We start from the raw sequence: 24,163 nt of genomic DNA, 5'->3' as shown, positions 1-24,163 counted from the left end.
TCAACTTCAGATTTTAAAAGTGATATTTGTTGTTCAAATTTGAAGTGGTGATTTTGTGGTTTGTGCTTTTGGCAAGGATTATGGGAAGAAGCTCACGTTTGTTGGAGGTGACTCATAGTAAGATTGTTGACTATTTGAAGATCATCAAAGGGTGGTGTGGTCTTTCGTTTGAGGGGTTGTTGCAGTGGTTTGAGGGATTCACAATCATGTTTTATTGTCGTTGCAAATTCTTCAGGTGATGGTTGGATGTTTACCCTGCGAGTCTTGTCATCAAAGGGTGGTGTGGTCTTTCGTTTGAGGGGTTGTTGCAGTGGTTTGAGGGATTCACAATCATGTTTTATTGTCGTTGCAAATTCTTCAGGTGATGGTAGGATGTTTACCTTGCGAGTCTTGATGGTGTTAGGTCCAGCCGGCTCATTGGGTTTAGGCATTGCGAGCTTATCTTTCTTGTTAGTTAGGTGCGGGTATCCCATGATTGAGGAATCGTACCTTTGAAGAGTTTATTTTGTTTTGGTTGTGGTTTCGTTGTTTGTTGTTTTTTTTGGCAAAGGACTATGAAGACATCTCCGTGATGTCTCGTAGCATGACTTATTTGTCGAATGAGCGTCGTCTTTTGCAAGTTATTAAGAAAGTGAAGCAAGATTTTGTCTTTATGAGTGTTATCCTTCCGTTTGGTTAGATTTACGGTTATATGGGGTAAAATTTGTATTGTCTTTTTGTTGCATTTGTAATCACTGAATTGTATTCATGATGAATGATGTTCTTATTAATGAATGTACGTTGAAAAAAAAGAAGAGCATGGCTAGGATTTTGGGTTGTTTATCCTCTGTAAATAAGAAATAGCAATACAGGTTTTAATGATTCAAAATCAAATGAAGTGACCAATAAGATGTGATCGAGAAGAATAATACCTAGATGGAATCAATACAAAGAAAAACGAGAAAAACCAAACCTCATATTGGAAAGAAGATTACAAAAGTAAGGAAATTGTGAACCGATAAAAATATATCTTCGAATGTCCTGAGTGAATTATTGAATGACGCTATATATAAAAAGTTATTTTAATCATTCCTTGATCGGACAGCAAAATATGAATGTCAATATTCTTTGTTTTCTTTTTATATTTTCTTCTGTTAAAGCAGTTTAGTTTAAAAACATTAACGTGATCTATGTTTTGTATTAAACTATTAAAGGCTAGTTTGGATGTGCTTTTAAAATAACTGAAAGTATTTTTGGTGATAATATTTTTTGAATCAATCCTTAGTAAAAATACAAGTGAATCCTGAAAAATTACTTAAAGTGTTTCTTGAAAGAAGCACATAATTAGTGTTTATTGCAGAAATCACTTAAAATGCTTTTGGAATCTAAAAATATTTTCACTAAAAACGTTTTCAATTATTTTAAAAGTATATCTAAACGAATAGAAAGATATTGGAAGGCAAGGCTAACCTAATGTTAAACATTCCTAGTCTAAAACGGAGATTTGCCCGTTTACTTTCCCACTGTCACTGGTTCACTACAGACGCCCCCTATATATACCCAACCTCTCACCCCCCAGCGACCAGACTAACACTGCCACAGATTAATTCCACACTCTTCAATCTTCACTCTACTCACCTCCTCGATGCGTTTCCTACTCTCTCTTCTCCCTCTCCTCGTCCTCCTCTTCTGCTCGCTGTACTCCGCCTCCGCCGCAGGGAAACACCACCCAGCATCAAATATCGTCCGTTCATCATGTCGCCACGCCACTTACCCCAAAATCTGCCTCCGCACTCTATCCAACTACGCCGGCCCCGCCAAGACCCCCCGCGACCTCGCCCAGGCCGCTGTGAACGTTAGCCTCGCCCGCTCACTCCGCGTCTCCGGCTTCCTCGCCCAGCTCTCCGCCTCCTTCAAGGGGACGAAGCTGCAGCTCTCGGCGATCGGCGACTGCGTGGACCTGATGTCGACGTCGGTGGACGAGCTGAGCGAGACGCTCGCCGAGCTGCACCACCTCCGGAAGGAGACGTTTCGATTCCAGATGAGCAATGCCCAGACGTGGCTGAGCGCCGCCCTCACGGATGACGAGACGTGTCTCGATGGGATTCAGGAGGCGAATGTGAAGGCCAAGGCCGTGGATGTGAAGCGGAAGATTACGAATTCGGCTAGGGTTACGAGCAACGCGCTGTACCTGATCAATCGCCTCGACAAGAGCAGCAGATGGCCCAGATCTGGACCTTGATGATGATCTGATGATGGACGGCTGTAATTCTGTCATTATGGGTATCAGTGTCAGTCCATGCCGCAATTGGTATCGTACTGTTTTACTTCAAGTTGTACGTATGATATTAACGAGTATAGTAATGATGCTACACACACATATATATATATATATATATATATATATATATATATATATAATCAGTTTATAATATTGTTGTCTGGGTTTGAATTACTCTAAAAGTTCTGGATATTTTACTTATCAAGATCTTACTTTATTTTGAAATAATTATTTGCGATAAACAGTAGATTGCTCTGATGGATAAGATATTTTTTATGATCGTGATTAGAAAATCCTATGATCCACGAAAATTTGTATGACTGTTTTTATGATCGTGATTAGAGTATCCTATGATTCACGAAAATTTGTGTGACTGTCCCATGTGACAACATGTTAGAGACTTGTTGCATAAGACAACCCGTACGAAAAATATCAACTTATTAGAGAGTTTGTCTTGTGAACCCCGTAAATACCCCACATTTTACCTCCATTTACCTAAAACTATGTTTTGTTCCATCAATCAACCACCCTCATTCCTCAACACCGTATGTCCAAAAATTGTGAAAATTGTGCGGGGGGTCATAATTCATAAATAATTTCACGCTATCCACACATTTTTACTTTTCACACACATATCAATTTTCGACCGTTGAATTGAACGAATTGAAAAAGATCAATGAATAAAAATTAACAAATGTGTGTGAGAAATAAAAGGGAGTTTGTGGATAGCACTATCCTAATTTTACCAACTAAATTTTAGAAGCATTACCTTCATGTATCAGTATTATTGTCATCATTTTTCTATCTTTCTCTCCACGTGACGATAAATAATTGTAACCTCTTCTCTCCTCGCTTGAGTCCTTGACTATAAAATTGGGGAGAATACTATAGAGTTAAATTCGGGTCAATACTTCCGAACCGGCCCAGAAGGAATATAAATCATCTTTTGGTGACGGGCCCGTTGAGTCCAAAGATGTAACGAGTGTCGGTCGCGCGCTTACGAACTCAGTGACCCATCCGAACCCGCCACAACTGGGCCACCCGGTTCCCAAAGGCTTAACTAAAACCTCGACCCGTGAATCCGCAACTTAACGGTCACCTTCTTCGCCCTCAACTGTCTCCCTAAAACCCTAGCCGGTACTGAGAGGTGGGCAAAAAAACAGAAGAACCATCGAAGCTAGGGTTTTTCTGCAACTCCCCAAAACTCCAGCCCAAACATGGAAGGCATCGAAGTGGACGACGTCCACTCCCTCCCTCTAAGCGACGATGACGACATCTGCGCCTCAATCTTCACGCGCTTCAGCAGCTCCACGCGCGAAGACCACCACCACCTCTGTGCCGCCGTCGGCGCCATGGCCCAGGAGCTCAAAGACAAGAACCTCCCTTCGACTCCCGTCGCATACCTCGGCTTCACGTGCTCGTCCCTCGACGGCCTCGCCTCCCAGCCAGACCCACCCGGTCACGTGATCGACGCCCTCCTCACGATTCTCTCCATTGTCTTTCAGAAAGTATCGGTGGGGATTCTCGTGAAGAAGAGCGAGTTCTTATCGGAGCTCTTGGTCCGTGTTCTTCGGTCGCCGTCGTTGACGGCGGGTGCCGCCTTCTCGGGATTGAAATGTATATCGCATTTGCTCATTGTCAGAGGCCGCGTCAACTGGTCTGATGTCTCTCAATTGTATGGATTCCTATTGAGTTTCGTTACGGATTCTCGCCCGAAGGTGAGTTTCTCACATTTTATTTGCCATTGAGTTCTTATCGTTATTGTTGATTGTTTATGATAGAATTCAGATTGCTTCGGTCATTTACTATATAAATTCGATGAATTTGAGGTTTATTAAATGACGTTTTGGTACAATTGTTGCATATTTTGGTAATGTCGATTGATATAATTGATTCAGATTTTGATTCTGTTCCATGTACTGGAATGTATTGTAATTGGATTCGGAAACAGGTGAGAAGACAATCACATTTGTGCCTTAGCGATGTGCTGCAAAGTTTTCAAGGAACACCGCTCCTTGCCCCCGCAAGTGAAGGGATAACTAACTTATTTGAAAGGTTTCTTCTGCTTGCCGGTGGGTCAAAGGCAGATGCGAGTGAAGGACCCAAGGGAGCCCAAGAGGTCTTGTATGTTTTGGATGCTCTGAAAGAGTGTCTGTTTCTTATGTCAATCAAGTACAAAACCGATGTCCTCAAGTACTACAAAACTCTTCTGGAACTGCGCCAACCACTTGTTACAAAGCGTATAACAGACAGTTTGAATATACTTTGTCTCAATCCATCGACAGATGTTTCTCTTGAAGTATTGCTCGATCTATTATGCTCATTAGCTCTTTCTGTCTCTACGAATGAGACATCTGTGGATGGCATGACATTTACAGCTCGCTTGCTTGGTACTGGAATGGCGAAAGTTTATTCCCTTAACAGGCAAATATGTGTAGTTAAACTCCCTCTCGTTTTCATTGCACTCGAAGGTATGTAGTGTTTTGTCGTCCACTGACTTTAGTTGCGTACATTTTACCTTCTTATTAGTTAAAGAAATCTTCTTCTAAGTCTCTTTTTATCTGTTCCATTCTAGAAAGCAGAACTCAAAAAGTTCCGTTGTGTTTCTTTGATTTTGGCAGATGTGTTGGCATCTGAGCATGAAGAGGCTATACATGCAGCAGCGGACACATTTAAGGGTCTCATTCGTGCTTGCATTGATGAAAGCTTGGTCAAACAGGGAGTTGACCAGATTGTAATGAATGCAAAAAATGATGCAAGGAAGTCTGGGCCAACTATAATTGAAAAAGTGTGTGCTACTATTGAAAGCTTACTTGGTTATCACTACGCAGGTGTCTGGGACCTTGCATTTCAAGTTGTCTCAGCAATGTTTGATAAACTTGGTATTACTTTTAAAATTTGATGCATCTGACTGTTTCCTCTTGTTTTTAACTGATTTATTTTTCTGTTACCATGCACTTATTATCTCCATTTGATATCAGAGGTATAACAGCTGTTATCATGCAGGGGTATACTCTTCTTATTTCATGAGGGGTGCAATGAAGAGCTTGGAGGAAATGGAGAAGTTACCTGATGAAGATTTCCCTTTCAGGAAACAGGTCTTTTCTATATTATTCAGTGTTTAACATATTAATTTTACCATGTCCACTATCATCATTTACAAGTTTTTTAGGTTGCAAGTCAAACTCAGTTCATTTTTTCTAACTCAGTGTGACATTTACTAATATAAGGACTTTATTAATATATAGTTGCATGAATGCTTTGGATCGGCTCTTGTTGCAATGGGACCTGAAACATTTTTAGGTCTTCTACCTCTTAATTTGGAGGCTGAAGACCTAAGTCAGGTGAATGTTTGGCTCTTTCCGATACTGAAGCAGTATACAATTGGTGCACGTTTGAGCTTCTTTACGGAGTCAATTTTGGGTATGGTTGGAATGATAAAGGAGAAATCTAAAAAGGTATTGAACAAATCATACTGATGGAATGCTAGTTGTTTATTCCAGATGGAATTTTTTAGTTATGTGCTATAATTTGCAGCTGGAGTCACAAGGACGTATTGTTTCATCAAGGAGTTCAGATGCACTTGTACACGCTTTGTGGTCACTGTTACCTTCCTTTTGCAACTATGCTTCTGATACTGCTGAAAGTTTCAAGGATCTAGAGCAAGCCTTATGCAGTGCCCTTCAGGATGAACCTGAGATTCGTGGGATAATATGCTTGAGCTTGCAGATTCTTGTTCAACAAAATAAGAAAATTGTGGAAGTGAATGATCTGTCTGATAGTGAATTAGGTAGCGCCAGACATAGAGCTATGGCCAATTATACCCCTGAAGTTACAGAAGGTAACATGAGCGTACTCAAGTCATCTGCACGCAAGTTACTACCTGTTCTATCAGGTGTTTTCTTGAATACCACAAAAGATGATGCAGGCTGTTTGCAGGTACTTAAGCATACTGAGGTTACATGTGTTTTGTTTATTTGTTCTGCAAAATACATGACAAGAATGTCAAATCCGCATTGATTTTTGTACAGTACACTTATCCTACTGGTGTAACAAATGCAGTTTCCCTACAAACCATGCCTATCCTCGTTAAAACCATGACACATTTTTTGTAAGAGAGAGAGGCACTTTTTACCTAAATGTGTTAGATACATCGTAGTGAACATTCAAAGAACATAATTCAGCAATAAAGGCACAAGAACAAAATGGAATTGGCTCACTTTATAAGCTGCATCCCTTTTTTACAATATCACCCTTTTCAGTCTTATTTTTCTTTCTTTCTTTTGACTTCCCCTTGATCTTTTGGATACATTTGCACCTCTGTCCCCTCTGCTTCCCCTAATGAACTTGTACATTTTCATATTGGGTTCAATTTTCTACTTAGGAATACATTTTTGGTTAGATACATGTTTGTACTTTCAATGCGAAATTCGTTGATTACTTTTTCATGAATAGTGTTTTGTGAAGATGAGAATAATTATGTTTCCACCTGTACAGTCCACAATTGGTGAGTTTGCTTCAATATCAGATAAAGAAGTTGTCTCAAGGTATTTTAGAAGTACATTGGTGAAGCTTTTGAAGGTTACTGAAGAGGCTAGGAAAGCAGAAAGCTCTAGAGATTCTAATACCATGCGGTACATCATTTTTTATTTTTTTTTTGTCTATGATGTTTAGTTCTTCATTTTCACAGTAGAGTTATCACTTCTCTCTCTCAGGATGTCTGACCTGACATTAATTCTCTTCCATCTTAACTGCAGGGCACAACTATTTGACTTGGCAGTCTCACTTTTACCTGGTTTGGATGCTAAAGAGGTTGATGTTTTATTTAGTGCAATAAAGACTGCATTGCAGGTTTGGAAATCTTTCTCCTCCATCTGGTTATTTACTTTGTTTTTAAGGGCATCTAGAAATGCTTGGTAAAAGGAAATACTGCCTAAGTTACTAACTATGGGCTTCCTGACTTCAGGATAATGAAGGATTGATACAAAAGAAGGCATACAAAGTTCTTTCAATCATTCTCAGGGTATGCAAAAGTTAAGGATTTGTATGATTTGGATGTTAGGGATTATCTTTATTAATGCTTTTGCACTGTACTTGAATTATTATCACCAGTCAGTGGAATATTTGGAAACATGGTTTACTGGTTCAAAGTCGTTTGCTTCACTGCTAATGTCTTAGTTAAAGAAGACATGGTTACAAGGGCACTCATATAATTTTCTGGAATTATGTGCTGCTGAGCCATTCTATCCATGTTATGGTGGTTTTTTTCCTTTGCTCATCTCTTTTACTTATGGATCTTGTTGCTGGATGTATGGTCAGGACTGTGATTGGTTTCTTTCATTGAAGCGCAAGGAATTGTCAGATATTATGATTGAAGTACTTCCTTCATGCCATTTTTCAGCTAAACGGCACAGACTTGACTGCTTGTACCTCCTAGTAGTCCATATTTCAAAGGTATACATAAACATATTGATTTGCCAAATCGTATTACTACGTGTAGCATTCATTATTTGATTCTCAGGAACAAAGTTTGATTTAGGGAAAAAAATTCACATGTATGCCATTCCATGCTAAGAACTTGAATCTTTTTGTAGAGCGACACTGAGCAGATGCAGCATGACATCATAAGTTCTTTCCTGACAGAAATAATTCTTGCACTTAAAGAGGTAAAGTGGTTTAGCAGCTGCAATCTGGTTTCTTGCGTAGTTTTTAATTTCCTGAAAGAATCTAATTCTTGCGCTTAAAGAGCCAGAAGATCTTGCATTCTGCAGCTTCAGAATTTGTTCATTTATATGTAGTGCTACCAATGGTTTTCTTTCTCAATGCAGGCTAACAAGAAAACAAGAAATAGAGCTTATGACATCCTTGTCCAAATTGGCCATGCTTGTGGAGACGAGGAGACTGGCGGGAAGAGAGAAAACCTGCTGCAATTTTTTAACATGGTACTGAATATTGTTTCAGACTGCCTCAGTTTTTACTGTTAGTCTTTTGGCAATAATTGGTCCTGTGGGAAAGCAGAAATTATATAAATTTGCAGCATGTCTAAGGTTGATCTTATGGTCACAGGTAGCTGGGGGGCTAGCTGGTGAAACTCCTCATATGATCAGTGCTGCAATGAAGGGCTTAGCTCGGTTGGCTTATGAATTTTCTGACCTTGTTTCAAGTGCTAGCAATTTGCTCCCATCCACATTTCTCCTCCTTCAGAGAAAGAACAAAGAAATAATCAAAGTTTGTTCCCCTCTCTTTTAGATCAGCATTTCGGAGTTATTCAGTTACTTAAGTGAACTGCTTGATAATTCGTTGACTTATTTGTTATTTCCTTTTTGCAGGCTAATTTGGGTTTGTTGAAAGTATTAGTAGCCAAATCACAAGCTGAGGGGTTGCAGTTGCACTTGAAAAGCATGGTGGAAGGCTTGCTCAAGTGGCAAGATGCTACTAAAAGCCACTTCAAAGCCAAGGTTGTTTCCTCCTCAATATGGTTGAGTTCAGTTGGTTTTATGAATTTCCCCATATTTCTCATCACTTGCTTTTCAAACTCGATTTTTCTTCTTCTTCAGGTTAAGCTGCTTCTAGAAATGCTCGTCAAGAAATGTGGGCTTGATGCTGTTAAGGCTGTGATGCCTCAAGAGCATATGAAACTACTTACGAACATACGGAAGGTTTGTCGAGAGGCATCGTGCTAGATTGAAAATTTTCCAGGGGTACTCACTACTTGTTTCTGATCTTCCCCTTTTCTTGTGAACACAGCTTAAGGAACGAAAAGAGAGAAAGCTGGGTTCTAAATCTGAGGAAGCTAGATCTCAAGTGTCCAAAGCAACTACATCCAGGTCTCACTCTTTCATAATTTAAAAGTTAAATACATGCACGAGCACAACTCACACGGTGCACATGTATTCTTATTGTAAATACACATCACACATGTGCGTATGTGCCGGTGGAACTTTTACATCTCATTTTTGAACTTTCATTTTTTGAGATATATATAGTTTTTAATCTTCATGTTCTCTAACATTCTGTTATTTTCCATCTTCTTTTCAGGCTAAGCAGGTGGAACCATACAAAAATCTTTTCTGATTTTGGTGATGAAGAAAATGAGGATAGCGATGCAGATTATATGGATGCCAAAACAGAGTCGGGCAGACGTGGCAAGGTGTCCACACAGCTCAAATCCAAAGCATCTTCATTACGGTAGGTGGTTGTTGATGTTCATGTTGCAGTGTTTACGTGTTTAGATAGCTACACTTTGCATTATTCATGATCTTGGTAAGCTAGAAGTGTTCGTTGGATCATATCTGATTGTCCAGGAATGTTAAAAAATAATATGATCAACAACACAACCTGGATTGGCCGAAATGAACCAACACAATTGTTTGTATTACAGAAGAACAAATAATAAGAAGTTGCTTGATCAGCTAGAGGATGAGCCACTTGATCTGCTTGATCGGCAAAGAACTAGGTCTGCACTCAGGTCATCTGAGAGTTTAAAGCGAAAGATGGAGTCGGATGATGGGCCAGAGATAGACCCTGATGGGCGCCTAATAATTCACGACGAAGCAGAATCGTACAAGGAAAAGCCATCCGAACCTGATTATGATGCAAGAAGCGAAGCGGATAGTCACTTGTCTGCAAACTCAAAGAAAACACAAAAACGCAGGAAGACATCAGAATCCGGGTGGGCTGCCACCGGCAAAGAGTACGCCAGCAAGAAGGCTGGTGGGGATTTGAAGAGGAAGGACAAGCTTGAACCATATGCATATTGGCCACTTGATCGGAAAATGATGAGCCGTAGACCAGAGCATAGGGCGGCCGCGAGAAAAGGAATATCGAGTGTGGTGAAAATGACGAAGAAGCTCGAAGGGCAGAGTGCCTCGGCCATCCTCTCCGCTAAAGGCTCGAAGTTTAAAGGGCGGGTTCAGAAGAAAGGAGGCAGCAAGAAGAGAACAAGGTGAAGAACCTCTTCAACTTAGATCAACACATTCAAGACAAATATATATAAACACCAAAGGGTCTTTGTATTTTAGTTTTTCTCCACAATAAATATGCTACTTTTCTTGATTTATTGATTACTATTTGCAATCACTTTTCTTGAACCTTTTTTTTTACAAACTTTATTGAATATGTTGATACTGCTTGCCGATTAACATGAACATACATAGCGATCGATGGCGAACAAGGAAAGGAACGTGTAGGTTAGAATAGAATATCGCTTCGTCATAAGTAAGTTTATGGACATCATAAAGACGCTCGAACGGGTCCCAATCCAAGTATAAAATTTGGAAACAAGATACAAGTAGGTCGGAATTCGAAAAACGTAAAGTCATGCAACTGCAAACTAAATTTCATTACAATTATCTGATGAGCCAACTAGTTGTACAGAACACCAAAATCAAACAAGGCAACCGTTACCGTAGCGGCCGTTCAATGACTAGCAGCCGTAAAAGTATCAAAAGCTACTGTGGCTATCGAAAGGGAAAGTTTCTAACAATAAGAAGCAAAAGTATTTCTTGTTAACCGTTGGGTGAGCTCTTAATATTTCCTACTTAGGGGCCACCTCAACAATCTTCTCGAGCGGTTCAGTTTTCATAGCCACAATCTATCCGACCATACACAAGATGAAGTACTTCAATGTCGATTCAGTCCCATCTGTAAATAACGGGCTCTGCTTAATTTTCAACCAAAATATACGAAAGAAAGATATCATTGATTTCATTGTTGAAGAAATACGTGACAGTGCTCGTAACTGTTCTACATAGGTTGATTTCAAGTTGAAAGATGTTAACTCAGACAAATAATCACGATACTACAGGTTTATTTTTCGGACTACTATTTTTCAAAAGAAATACCGACACCTTGCTTGATTTGTTTACATATTACAATCCTTCTAAGTTCTAAAAAAAGGTGGCAGTGTGCAAACATACCGTGTAAGATTGCAGCAAAGGTTGGAGTAGCACACTAGATCTGTGTTTCTACTGGTATGGGGCAAACAAGACCGATGAGTTGTGGCCACCGAACCCAAATGAGTTAGACAATGCCACCTTAACGTCCAGCCTCTCTTTCTTTGGACCCACTAGTAGTTTTGTATCCTGCATTGATGTGCTGACAGAATTAGAGGATTCCAAATATACTTTCATTGGACATTATAAAGGAACGGAAGACAACGTACCACTCCCTCATCTGGGTTTTCCAGATTGATATTTGGATGTATCCACCCAGTTCGTATCGCCTACCCAAAAAGAAGATAACATGTCAAGAACTACACTTCAAACCAAAGAAGAATTGTATTTGGTCTTTAAATATAAGGTCTAAAAATTGTACAGTTTTTCCAAGTTGAAACATCAAGTTACCTGCACTGCTGCAACAGCTTCTACAGCACCAGCTGCTCCTAGTAGGTGACCAATCATGGATTTTGTAGAGTTCACTCTCAACTGTAAAACATAATGATCTCATTGAACATGGAACTACAGGAATTAAGAAAACAGACGACGAATGTAATGTATTGTTGTTACCTCAGGGTTCTGGCCAAAACAATGAATGAGAGCATTATACTCCTTGAGATCTCCGGCTGGTGTGGATGTAGCATGTGCATTAATGTAATTAACATCTTCCCTAGACACCCCAGACTGCTCTAATGCCTTTTCTATGCAGAGAATAACCCCGGCCCCTGTTTCCAAGGACATTAATAAAAAATTCAAATTCCAGCATTTGATGTAATTCGATGAAACAAAGTGCAAGGTGGATAAAATTATTCACACAAAAAATGCTATAACGACATTATTCATTCAAATATTTCCACGTAATGTTCTTCCATAATGAACCTCTAATAGATCAACAGAAACAAGTTGCCAAAAGCTTTCTTGTTTCCATAGCTCAACAAAAAGAACAAGAGAAACGTAGGAGTGATATTTCCAAAGATAAAGCATATTACCATCAGGGTGTGGCTCAGTCATGTGGTAAGCATCACATGTGAAGCTTCCACCAAGGAATTCTGCATAAATAGTTGCACCTCTTTTCTGTAAGAAAATAAACATCAATGAATTAAACTTTCTAAAGAAGCATTTATACAGAAACACCATATCGCATGGTAAGATAGAAATGAATGATTAGAAAATGTGTATGAGACTACTATAGGGGTAGCAGTAAGCTCAGCTGACAATAATCACTCAACATAGTACAAAAAAAGTAACGGAAAGCATGATATGGATTAACTCAAGGGAACCACACAGTATACAGAATGTCCCTACAGACTTTGCACCTACAACCCTACAGACGATGTGATCCTACACAGAAAGAGAAAAAGAATATCCAGACAGACAACCCAAGTGCCATTGCCAAGATCATAGATTTAGAAAATACCTTAGCATGTTCTAACTCTTCTAGAAGCAAAACGCCAGCTCCTTCCCCCATAACAAAGCCATCACGATTCTGTCCAATAACCAAAACAAGATTTCGTTAAAAACACCACTATGTAAGTCTATATGCTAGTAAGAAACAATGATTGCAGTTCCAAACATTTTCATTCGCAACGCAGTACCCTTGCACTTGTTAAACGTTTCTAAAACAAAGAAACTCAAATCTCAAGCTCAATAGATGACTAGGTTTAGTTATAAATTACAACATATCATTTCAATAAAGCTGACTAGATTCCAACACAAATTTACATTGTGATAACCAATATATGACATGCCTTTCAGTGATTTTTACCATTCTTGTTCTTAAGAATATTTACAAAAGTTTCATCATATAACCAATCACAGTGGAAATAAAAGAATAAATGAATCTAGCATAGTTATTGGTCACATTACACTATCCCAAGGGCGTGATGCTTTAGTCGGATCATTGTTTCTTTGTGACAGTGCTCTGCATGCCACAAAGCCTCCCAATCCTGCGGTGACAGCATACGAAAAAAGATTATTAAAAATTACGTTCAACTCAGAGTAAAAATAAGACAGAAATAACATATGCAAGGAATGGGAGCAATACCAATAGGTATCATCACTGAATCTGAACCACCACAGAGCATAAGGTCCTGCATAAGATTTCAAAGAAAATTGTAAATTAGTTATTATATAATACTTAAAGATCATTCATCAGATATCATTATTTTCAATTTTGCATCTAAACAACCACTAAATTACTTCATGTTGTAGAACAATATTTTGCATCTAAACTCTACCACCTAATATGATTAGCAGGATACTTACTGCTTCGCCTCTAATGATATGATTTGCTGAATTCAAAATACAGAAGTTGCTTGTAGCACAAGCAGTAGAGATTGAATAGTTTGGGCCCATCCAGCCCTGCAAGAGTAAAAAGTAAATTGCAGTTAAAAGGACAAGTATAAAATCTCAGCAGCCATCACGAATTGTAAGAGTATTGCATCGATAATATATATACGCGTATATATTGTAATCTCACCAGATCCATTGCCAGCATGGCAGAACCCATATTTGTAGTTGCGAAGGGTACACAGAAAGGGTTCATCTTCTTATAGGAAACCCGTAAAGCTTCAATTGCATCATTGAAGACCTGTTCAATATCAAACACAAAAGAATCTTTTTGTCAGAAATGACTGAAGTGATGAAAATACATCAGATCTTGTTCCAGAGTCAAATTTTGTAGGTCACTGTTAGACTATCTGGCTTCGAATTTAATTTTGCGAAAAGAATCTTTTGTGTTTACAAGATGTTTTACTACAGGAGAGAGATACTGATACACTGTCTTAAATAAACAAATAAATAACATACACAAGTCCAGTTCTGAAATTAAAAGAAAACTAGTTTTCGTGCATCTCCTTCGAAAATGACATTTGGAAGATGTGACATAACATTACAAACTCTAAACCATGCTTGCTAAAAACATCAAATTGAAGACAAACCAGTAGAAAGATTTTTCAATGTTCTGCAAAAAGTGTACATAATATTAAGGCACAGACCACTGAGGTACCTTCATGCCACCCATTGCTGAGCCAATCAAAACCCCACATTTTGCTTTATCTAATGTTTCCAGGACTTCTTCTGTGATTCCAGCATCTGCCAAGGCTTTCTTTCCAGCAGTAAGCAAATAAAGCATGAACTTATCCATTCTTCTAGAAAACTTTGGTGTTACCCATCCGTCCGTTGAGAAAGACTTTATCTCACCACCTATCCTCTAAAGAAAATAAAGAGAAGTAAGAACATAGTACTGAGAAAACAACAATTTGAAGGGAGGTTTAGTAAATTAGTCACCGTTGGAAACTGGGTACAATCAAAAGCTTCTATCTCACTAATGCCACTAACTCCCTCAAGCAAATTATTGTAGAAGACATCAGAATCATGACCGAGTGGGGTCACCACACTCATTCCTGTCACAACCACTCGCCTCTGTCTTGTTAAAGGTTTCTTCTGTTTTGTTAATTCTTCAGTAGGTTGCACAGCTACAGCCATGGTTTCCCCTATATTTCCACCAATAACAATGATTTAAAACAAACGAAGATGTCATGCATGTCAAGGAATATTTTTACTTATACATTGATGGAAAAGGAGGAGGGGGAGGGCGTCAGGTAGTCGACAGCCGGCACTCCATGATCACGTCGAATCCTTATGAAAATGAATCCAGAACAAAATCATAGCCGACCCCACTTAGTGGGAAAAGGCTTTGTTGTTGTTATTGATGCAAAAACCTAAGTTAGAGTCCTCAAAGATCTATAAGGCAACGGACGATCATTCTATATACATTCACACCAACGTAAATAATATATCTTTCCTCTCTTTCCTGGTCCAATTCATAAAACTTCTTCAGTAACAAGATATTCTATTACGTATTCTTTGTAAATTAAAGTTCCTGGGTAGTATAATCATGAATCACTCAACAGTTGCGAATCGGAGATGCTCTGAATCAATGAGTCCAACTGGAATACTTTACTATTAAAACCACTGTTTATTTTTTGGCAACTGTAATTCCAATAGAAAAGAAGACAGCACAGCATGGAAAACTTTTTCCTCTCTTTCCAACAACAATTGGTATACCAACATAACCCACTTCAAATAAATCATACTGCAAAGCAAGAATAAAGTAAAATTCCAGAATATATAATTGAAAAAAGGTTTTTCAGCCAACATGGTCTCTGTGATTAGCATATCACCTCACTTTGACAATGAAAATCGATAGAAGTGGTCCTGAGTTTGACAACTTAACGAGGATATTGACAGGACTAGAATGATTTACGGTGGACAAAACGCAGGGACTACTATCGATTTTCAATGTTTATGCCACCATTTTGGCTAAAAAGCTCAAAAAACACGCACACAAAATACATGCATTGATAGCTGCCCAGATTCCAAATAATCTTTTTTTTTTCTTTTTTTTTTCAAAAGTAAAAACAACAACACAATCAGCATGTTCTGATAAAACAAGCAATCACAAGATTAATAAATTTAACTTTGAACATGTCAAAAACAATCATAAAAACACAATTACCAGAGTAGGAGGCTCCATTAAATTGCCTCTGCCTTCGATTGGATCCAAACAGTGATGAAAGCCCATTGCATCCCAAAGAAGATAAACCCTTTGAGCTGTAGTACTCATCGCAGGGCTCGAAAGCCAAGCAGGAGCTCATGAGGCCCTGAATGCTGGATCCACTGAACGCAGAAATCAGGCCCTTCTGGAAATCGCCACTAAAGCTACTACATTTGGACGGCAGCCTCCTTCTTCCGGCACATTTCGGCCGCCTCCGGGAGGAGCTGAGCATAGATGGCCTGGCAGAGCAGTCCCTGTCGCACGTGACCGACATGCAAGCGGCCACCAGCCACGTGCAGAGCGGAGATGCAACAGAGGAGGCAGCCATGGGGGACGACGACGACGATAACCCAGATGCTCAAATCGGAAAATACAAAAACCCAATTGGGGTAAATCGATTTGGAGCAACCCCAGAAATGAAAAGCTCGCAGCAATGGCAATCTGCGCCCGTATTGGGAAGAGAGAGAAAGGTGGAGAGAGAATCCCAAGAGAGTTAAAGGGTATATGAGGGAGGTGGAAGAGAGAGAACTGGTGGTTTGGTGGAGGAGGTGGTGAAGAAGTCGAAGTGAATCGGTGGTGGTAGTATTCGATATTGTGTGTCGCTGTGCTTTAAAACTGTTCGAGACGAGACGCCAAAGTATTGGGCAACCGAGTCGTCCTCAGAAGAACAATGACAGGTCTCTCTCTCCTCTTTCTCTCTCCTCCCTCACTGAGTCGCTGCGCTATGGGGAAAGAGAGGCATCGATAATACAGACTCGAATACCTTATACATATATCGTCTAGCAAAATACGAAGATCTATGACCAGAAATTTTTGTACGTTTATATATATATATTATATTTAGTTTACAATAATAGATTAAATATATGTATATTTGGTTAGCGTGAGTGAGTGAGTCAGTATTTGATAAAATAATAGTCATCATCAGTATGGTCACTAGCAGCCCTCTAATCTAATTTATAATTTTTTTTTTTTAAATGATAGATTTGTTAAATTAAAAAATTAACAGGGTTCGAACTCACGTGCAAGGACAACGCTTCTCGTCACAACTGTAGTAGAGATCCAATTATCATCTAATTTATAATTAGATTTGTTAATTCATGATTTGAGTTGTGAATCGAGCATGTGTGGCCCTTTTTTTACCCCAACCATTTATCTTGCGTATACGCTTATTTTATTTTAAGTCTATTTTGTTTATAATCTGGCTTGTTAGTTGCTCTCATAAGGTCCTCATTTTGAGGATCTATGAAATTCCTTTTTTATATGAAGCTTCAAATTAATCTTACGGTATATTAAACTATCAACTTAAATAATTTTTGTTATACGGAAACAAAATATAAACTGGTAAAACAAAAAAAATTAAGAAGAGAAAAGAAAGTTTCACGCCATGTCAATCTCCATCAAATATTTAAACCCATCAAATCCAAATATGAAAACCTAATAATTTTACACGTCCAATTTCATCAAATCTTTTTTTAATTACTTCCCCAAATTATTGTGTTTCGGTGTAACAAGAATTATTGATGTTGATATTAATCTACCATAAGATAAATTATTAAAGTTGATATATTAATCTACCATAAGATTAATCTAACGGCTCAAATGAAAAAGGACCTCACAAGTTGTCACAACCCGTCCCGGAAATGTACATTATTTTGTTATCGTTGATGTGAAAAGACTAAAATGCCCTTGAGCGTTTGTGGCATTGTGGGACTATGTGTGGTTGAGGACCAATGTGTTAAGTTCCTATTATTTTGGAACCAATTGGAAGTAAGGAAAATTGGTTGTTTTGATTGGTGACCCAAAAATCTGGACCACACATCCTATCTCTCTCTCACTCTCCCGTGTTCTCTCTTATCTCTCTTTCGGTTTCACTCTCTCTCCTTCGAAATGGCACGGACAAGCACCCAAGACCCTTGAAACTTCACGGATCGTGGCCAAAATTAGTACCATTGTGTTCGTGAGGACCATGCGAGTTCAAATGTACCCATTTCAGGTAAGAACTCGTTCGATATCACTTTAAAAATTCAAGCTCCGAGTTGAGCACTATTCACGAACTTTTAAATGGTTATGTTATAGGACAATCCAAGCTCATTGCTAGCTTAGTAAGGTCCCAAGAAAGCTCGGAGTGCTTCGTTTGAAGGTTTTGGACGTCGGGATCGTGTGGACGAAGTTTGGCCGATTTTCTTCGAATTCTCCGGTGAGATCCCATGACTTTTAGAGCTTTAAATTAGTATGATCGTGTTCTACAAGTTAAGAGCTTCATTTTGGTATAAATTGCGTGAAAAATGGTGCAAAAACGAGTGAGAAAAAGGCAGTTGCAGGTCTGCCCAGAATCCGGCGCCGACGACACTATTCCGACGTCTGGAGGTTGAAGATGATGCGTGCGTTGGGAACGTGAGGCCATGCCCTCCTCGGCGCGTGGGGGCGCGTGAGCCACCTAAAAATTTATCTAAAAATATCACGATGTTCGTGAAGCTGTGTAGGTCACGTTGGTATATTTAAATACCAAAATTGAGCAATGTATGGGAAGTTATTAGCTAGTTTTTGCTTATGTGCTTTAAAATAACGTTTTTATAGTTAATTCGCATATAGGTGAGACTTATCCCGAGGACGAGCGTATCCACGGGCGACTCGGGGGCTACGACCCTTCGACATAGTGAGTGGGCTTTTGTTTTCGGTATATATTTATATACTTGATATATTTCCCAGAAATGCATTTTTAAGGAAAGTATGCTTTGAAATGATATGCCAAATGCTTCTATATTTTGAATATGCATTGCATGGTTGCATATATATATAAATGTGGTGTTGTGGAGGCACGGGTGAGTTCAGGTAAGTTATGTTTGGTTGTGTGAATCATCGATGATGTGATTTGTGATTAAATAATGTTGAGCTCATAAAGCTGCACCTAGGGTGATTGTAAATTAGCCAGAGATATGAGGTACATGCCTGTTTATTTACCTCACCTCCCACACTATATGCTCATATTGGATCCAACTCAAGTGCACAATCTTGTCGTACAGACCTTATTCATGGTTCCAACTCGTAGGTGACTAGCGATTCATCGCCCGGCTATTAAGAGAGAATAGAGTTGAGCATAATTATATTTCACCCAATCTTGTCGTACAAACCCTCTTTAGTAGTTCCGACTTATGTGCAGTATATTGCCGTATAGGTCATTGTAGTGACTCCGGCCAGATTGACGTTGAGTTATGAATTCAGCCGTACAGACTACCTCAGGGGTTCTGGCTAACATATCATGTTTCTATGAAATCATTCTTACCTGGATTGTTTACTTTGTTATATTTTGGCATGGCATACATATGAATATGATTATGTGAAGCATGAATTGAATTGATATGATTTCATATATATATGTATGTATGTATGTATATACTTATATCTTGATTCTGGGAAAATTATACATGTTTTACAGCGAGGGGTTAGTATATTGATAAATGAAATGATTTTGTAAAACATTTGTTTTTACCCACTCACGTTTTTTGTTTTGTGCCCTTCCAGGTTCTAAGTAAACTTATTGTTGGTGGCTCAGGATTGTCGGCTGTTCTGACTTATCTAAATAATAGTAGGACATTCCTGGTACTGTATAACTAGTACTTGTCCTACTAGACTGCACCTAGACTTTATGCTCTGATTAGGAGTGTTTACTGTTGTAACTAACTTCTATCACTTTCTGTTTAGTAATGCACTCTAGTAATCTGGTTTTTAATTATTCATATAGTTGCTATCTTTATCGCTCTCGCATTGTGCACATGGCTACGTCACCCTCACGTGACGGCCAGCATGTCATGACCTCGGTCGGGGTGTATCACAAGTCCTCAAAAGTTAGGACCTTAGGAGATTAATTCTACCGTTTTAAACGCCGCTTTAAACGGGTATTTGTATAATTTAGGGTCTTTTAATTTAAATACTAATTCCTAATAAAGCATTTAGTTAAAGTATCATATTTTTAATTTAAGTACCAACTAAAAAAAATCCAAAATAATTAAAAAAAAATTTACAAAATATGTTAATCGACAAGAAATGACACACAAATAACAGGTTTCACATGAACCTGTTAACTGATAGGTTGTTATCGAGCCATCTCTTGAAATAATGAATTTAACACAAAAACAACATGACGAATTTAAATTTTAATTAGTACCTAAACTAAAAATATGATATTTTCACCATAAACAATGCGTATTGTAATAAGAGCTTTATCAAAAAGACACTTATGCACATGCCTTCTATATTTTAATTTCTTTGAAGAGCATGAGGAAATCTACATAAATGCATCCATGTGAGTGCAAACACATCTCATAATAATGGGTTAATAATAATGTAATTTCAATTTATGACGAGAATCGAATTTAAGATTTTTTACTTATAAGTGAACAAGAATATCATTAAACTGTAGTATTAAGTAGCAAACACCATCTAATTAAGGCCTCGAATAAATAAGAACTACTCAATTTTGAAGTAGAATTCTCTGCCCTCCAATTTCTCTTCCCTTCTAAGTCCCTCCTATTTAAACAGTCACGATTCAACCACATTAACATCTTGTGTTGACTTCTTTATAAAGAGAGAAAAATAAGAGAGAATGGACTAGATGAGATAGAAATTTAGATGAGATAGAAATTTAGGTGGTGGGGTTGGCCAATTAGGGTCGCAAGAAAAGCCGTGCTAGCCATGACATGGAAGATTTGCAAACATGATGGAGGATGAAGACATAGTCCGTTTGGTAAGTTTAATAAAAGAAAGGGGTGTTTGGTTACTTGGTTATAAAACCTAAACATCCAACACATGACTCGTTTTTATTAAGCCACATAGGTTCACGAGTAAAAAGGGCATTGACTAGTTAGTACTCAAGTATTGCTAAAAACTTTAAATCGAGGGAAACAAACTACCTACAAGGAAATGGAAAGTCAACCGGAGCCCCTACTGCTAACCCCCACGGTACTTCCACCTCCTACTGAGTTGGATCCGCCAGAGGATCCTGAAGCCTCCATCACCTCCTTTCTAACAAACTACCTGCAAGGATATACATGCACAATGTCATTTTTTACTGACGCATCCGTATCCAAAGGCAAACATATGACTTTTGAAGGGTGAAGTGATACTTCAAATTTGTATTCTCAATGTTACTTGTGTTTATTATATGGGAATTGTGCCAAAAAAATATGAGGTGGCAGAGTGTGACTGAGATATTTCTATTTTTAAAAGAGTCTCATTAGCATTTCTCTTGGAGATAAATGATCAAAGTTGATTATTCTAAAATTTAGCTACATCTTATTAAGTATTTAAGCGTAATATCGATCATCTGTATGTTATATGTATTTGGACGTATTGACATTAAGAATAGGCTTATTTTTAGTTAAGCTCCTAGAACTTCGTTTTAATCTCATTTTACCCCCTCCCTTGTAACTCAAAAGTCACAACTTTACTCCCTAAAACTCAAAATTTGTTCCACTTTGACATGTAGAGCGAATTTTGAGTTTTATAGATACGACTTTCAAGTTTATGAGGGGCAAAATGTGATCAAAATCGAATTCCAATGAGCAAAGTGAAGCAAACTTTGAGTTTCAAGGAACAAAGTGAGATCAAAATCAAATTTCGGGAGCGTAACTAAAAATAAGCATTAACAATATCTAGCCGCATATCTATTGGTCCTCTTAATGAAAATAAAAGACGTCTAAAACTAAAGAACTTTCAAGAAAGGACCAATGGCTTACCTATATATGACAAGACAACAATCAATTTTCTTCTTGTTCTTCTTCTAAATAAATTATTCTTATTAAGCCTGAGAGGTTGAGATGTCGTATGGAACTAGTGAATGAAGGGTGTCATGGTAAGGGTACCAAGTCATTGTCCTTCAAACTGTATCAACAGAAACTTCTTGTTTTCGGTGGAAAAAAATGTCAATGAGAAAGTTCAGCCCGGCATTTCCTGTCGATAATATTATTAAAAACAAAGAGAATAAGTATATAAGGTTTGTATGTATGTATGTGTGTGTGTGTGTGTGTGTGTGTGTGTGTGTGTGTGTGTGTGTAATAATTAAACAAATCAACTAGGTCAGATTAATTTAAGTAATTTCATATAGATTTATAATCACGGTGGCTTTAGTAAGATTTTCGATGAAGACAATAATACTAGGTTTTATTTCTGCCAAACTATATTACTAGGTTTAAGGTTTTTATATCTGCCAAACCTACTAGATTATATTTTTTTTTCCAAAAACCTTACTTCTAGCTTTTATATTTTCCCAACTGTACCAGGTTTTTTTTTGTTCAAATACGTTAATAGGTTTGTATATTTTGTTTTCCAAACCTATAACTAAGTTTTATTAGTCTACACAGCCTGCAAAATACTTGTGACCCGTGGCGGTGAACATAAATCTACATTTGACATAAAAAAATAAAGAACAGAATTCTATATTAACACTAAAATTTAATTTCAATTTGAAAACAAATTCCAAAGACAATTATATTAATGCTGTGGAGATTGATGAAGAGAGTGAAATTTCAAGTTTGTTTTATTAACTTCTTACACACACAAATTATCTCCATATCAAATTATTAGTCATTGAAAAATTTATCTATTTTGTACTTTTTGTAATTATTTTGTACATATATGTCCATGTTGCTAGTACTATTTTAAATAACAAATAGATTATTGACCATAATAATTGTTGAAAAATATAAGATCATGCATGTTTTTTTTTTTTTGTTTTTTGTTTTATTTTAGAGAAAGCCTCCAATTTATTTGTATGCCAAACAAATAGCAAAATTAAAGCAGCATGTTGGATAAATAAAATTTCTCTGGAAAACACGTCATGCATGCAAGGCCAAGGACATGCATGCGCACTGACGCTCTCGCTCTGACACCTCACTTCACGGTTTTATTCACATGACAATTTATATCCGAGTTCAAATGCAAAATTGCATTTTCCCAAAATCACAAAATTTGCATGACACTAATGAGTTCTCAAGTGCCAAATACTATCTTTAATTAATTTTTAGTTTAATCAATAGAATTGTTATTGGCACTCTAAAACTTCGATTTTGCACTCGAAATTTTCTATATTTTGAAAGAAAAATACATTGTGCAAAATAAAATTTTTAGAGTGCTAATAACAGTTCCTTAATTAATTTCTCGGGCTTATTTGTTGATTTGTCTCATGAAATTACCATTTAGTCTCATTTCACATCCTAGTTTTTTCTCACTTTATCCCTTGAAATTGCAAATTTCGTCTCATTTAATCTCAGTTCACCCCATTTTCGACTATTGCGTTAAATATACATTAAATTAAAGGGTAGTATAGACATTTCATTTTTGGCACACGCAACAATGAGGTACGTGAAAGAGGATAAAGGAATTTAGGCTCGTGAATGTAGTCCTTGAGTTTAGTTGACGGTATTAAGGACAATTCTCTTGTAAAAGATAAAACTTAGTCTTGATTAATTCTGTTGTAATATGTTATTAATGGTGTTATTAGTTAGGATAAGTTTGTTATGATAGTTAGGATGAGTTGCAGCACAAGTGTGTGTGCTATGCAATTGTATAAATACCAAGTGTAATCTTATTGTTTGATATGAATGAAAAGATATTTTCTCTATATGGTATCACCCGCCTTTGTCTCACGACCCGATCCGAAACCGCTTCCCTCCTTTTTCCTCTTTGAATCTTCGTCTTCTTTGCGATGACGATTCTCTGGTGTTTATCAATCTCTCTGCAAACCCTAGCTCGCATAAATGGCGACCTCTTCATCTCCCTCATCTGAATCTGCTTCTCAAATTCATTCTCCTAACATCATGAATTCCAACCCTGATTCCTTAATTTCTTCGATCACAATCCAAAATATTGGATCTCTTGTTCCGATCAAGCTTACTTCTACCAATTACCTTACCAGGAGTGCTCTGTTTGCTCCAATCTTTTGCCGATACAACCTCACCGGAATTGTAGATGGAACATGGACTCCTGCGCCTAAATTTCTTCTCGATGCCTCAGGAAATCGCACGACGACTCTGAATCCGGAGTTTGTCACTTGGTACGAAAATGATTAGAACATTCTCATCTGGCTTAACTCTACACTCTCCGATTCTCTGATTCCTTACATAGTTGGTGTAACTTCTGCTCATGAACTTTGGGCAAAATTGGAATCGCAACTTGCGACAGCTTTGCAATCGCATGTTCATGAACTTCGATCTCGTCTTTGCAGTATTACTAAAGGTGATTCCACTGCTGCAATCTATCTCCAACAAATCAAAGAGATCGTTGATGTTTTTGCCAGTGATGAATCTCCAATTGATGATGCTGAACTTATCTCCGTTACTCTTCATGGCCTTCCTCCTGAGTACGAATCTTTTGTGGATGCAATTCAATTTCGTCTTGGATCAACTACTA

General features: G+C 37.9%; 3 protein-coding genes across 4 annotated transcripts; 2 read left to right on the top strand and 1 right to left on the bottom strand.

Moving 5' to 3' along the window:
• The first annotated feature begins 1,358 nt into the window (after positions 1–1,358).
• LOC103400911 (pectinesterase inhibitor 3-like) lies at positions 1,359–2,507 on the top strand. Its single transcript, XM_008339601.3, has one exon. The coding sequence runs from the start codon at positions 1,625–1,627 to the stop codon at positions 2,219–2,221; it is 597 nt and encodes a 198-aa protein (XP_008337823.1). The 5' UTR covers positions 1,359–1,624; the 3' UTR covers positions 2,222–2,507.
• A 654-nt stretch (positions 2,508–3,161) lies between these two features.
• LOC103400910 (uncharacterized) lies at positions 3,162–10,339 on the top strand. The gene is made up of 18 exons (XM_008339600.4): positions 3,162–3,978; positions 4,212–4,731; positions 4,882–5,142; positions 5,267–5,358; positions 5,509–5,718; positions 5,798–6,199; positions 6,758–6,894; positions 7,018–7,111; positions 7,227–7,283; positions 7,580–7,714; positions 7,855–7,926; positions 8,089–8,202; positions 8,327–8,488; positions 8,590–8,718; positions 8,818–8,919; positions 9,008–9,087; positions 9,299–9,448; positions 9,642–10,339. Exons 1-18 carry the CDS (start codon positions 3,478–3,480, stop codon positions 10,207–10,209), a joined length of 3,786 nt encoding a protein of 1,261 aa, XP_008337822.1. The 5' UTR covers positions 3,162–3,477; the 3' UTR covers positions 10,210–10,339.
• A 222-nt stretch (positions 10,340–10,561) lies between these two features.
• LOC103400909 (3-oxoacyl-[acyl-carrier-protein] synthase II, chloroplastic-like) lies at positions 10,562–16,555 on the bottom strand. 2 transcript variants are annotated; one of them, XM_008339599.4, is made up of 14 exons: positions 15,716–16,555; positions 14,485–14,690; positions 14,204–14,407; positions 13,676–13,786; positions 13,462–13,557; positions 13,241–13,286; positions 13,063–13,142; positions 12,614–12,682; positions 12,186–12,270; positions 11,767–11,921; positions 11,605–11,685; positions 11,424–11,483; positions 11,179–11,343; positions 10,562–10,919 (listed from the first exon to the last, which is right to left on the bottom strand). In XM_008339599.4, the coding sequence occupies exons 1-13, from the start codon at positions 16,080–16,082 to the stop codon at positions 11,227–11,229; spliced, it is 1,677 nt and encodes a 558-aa protein (XP_008337821.1). In that variant the 5' UTR covers positions 16,083–16,555; the 3' UTR covers positions 10,562–10,919; positions 11,179–11,226. The 2 variants fall into 2 exon arrangements, with proteins under 2 accessions (XP_008337821.1, XP_008337819.1); XM_008339597.4 differs by having other exon boundaries at positions 10,562–10,903.
• Positions 16,556–24,163: the final 7,608 nt, after the last annotated feature.

This window comes from Malus domestica, chromosome 15, assembly GCF_042453785.1.
Source record: "Malus domestica chromosome 15, GDT2T_hap1".
Lineage (NCBI taxonomy): Eukaryota > Viridiplantae > Streptophyta > Magnoliopsida > Rosales > Rosaceae > Malus > Malus domestica.
This window is presented reverse-complemented; position numbering and strand designations above follow the sequence as displayed.

What these genes read in the sequence shown, in the direction of transcription:
- LOC103400909 (XM_008339599.4), bottom strand. Translation starts at nt 16,082, where the DNA reads ATGGCTGCCTCCTCTGTTGCATCTCCGCTCTGCACGTGGCTGGTGGCC. An exon ending in TAATGGAGCCTCCTACTCTG is followed by an intron (nt 14,691 to 15,715) that starts GTAATTGTGTTT and finishes GTGGAAATATAG; the next exon opens with GGGAAACCATGGCTGTAGCT. An exon ending in CCATGCTGGCAATGGATCTG is followed by an intron (nt 13,558 to 13,675) that starts GTGAGATTACAA and finishes TTACTCTTGCAG; the next exon opens with GGCTGGATGGGCCCAAACTA.
- LOC103400910 (XM_008339600.4), top strand. Translation starts at nt 3,478, where the DNA reads ATGGAAGGCATCGAAGTGGACGACGTCCACTCCCTCCCTCTAAGCGAC. An exon ending in TTACGGATTCTCGCCCGAAG is followed by an intron (nt 3,979 to 4,211) that starts GTGAGTTTCTCA and finishes ATTCGGAAACAG; the next exon opens with GTGAGAAGACAATCACATTT. An exon ending in CGTTTTCATTGCACTCGAAG is followed by an intron (nt 4,732 to 4,881) that starts GTATGTAGTGTT and finishes TGATTTTGGCAG; the next exon opens with ATGTGTTGGCATCTGAGCAT.
- LOC103400911 (XM_008339601.3), top strand. Translation starts at nt 1,625, where the DNA reads ATGCGTTTCCTACTCTCTCTTCTCCCTCTCCTCGTCCTCCTCTTCTGC.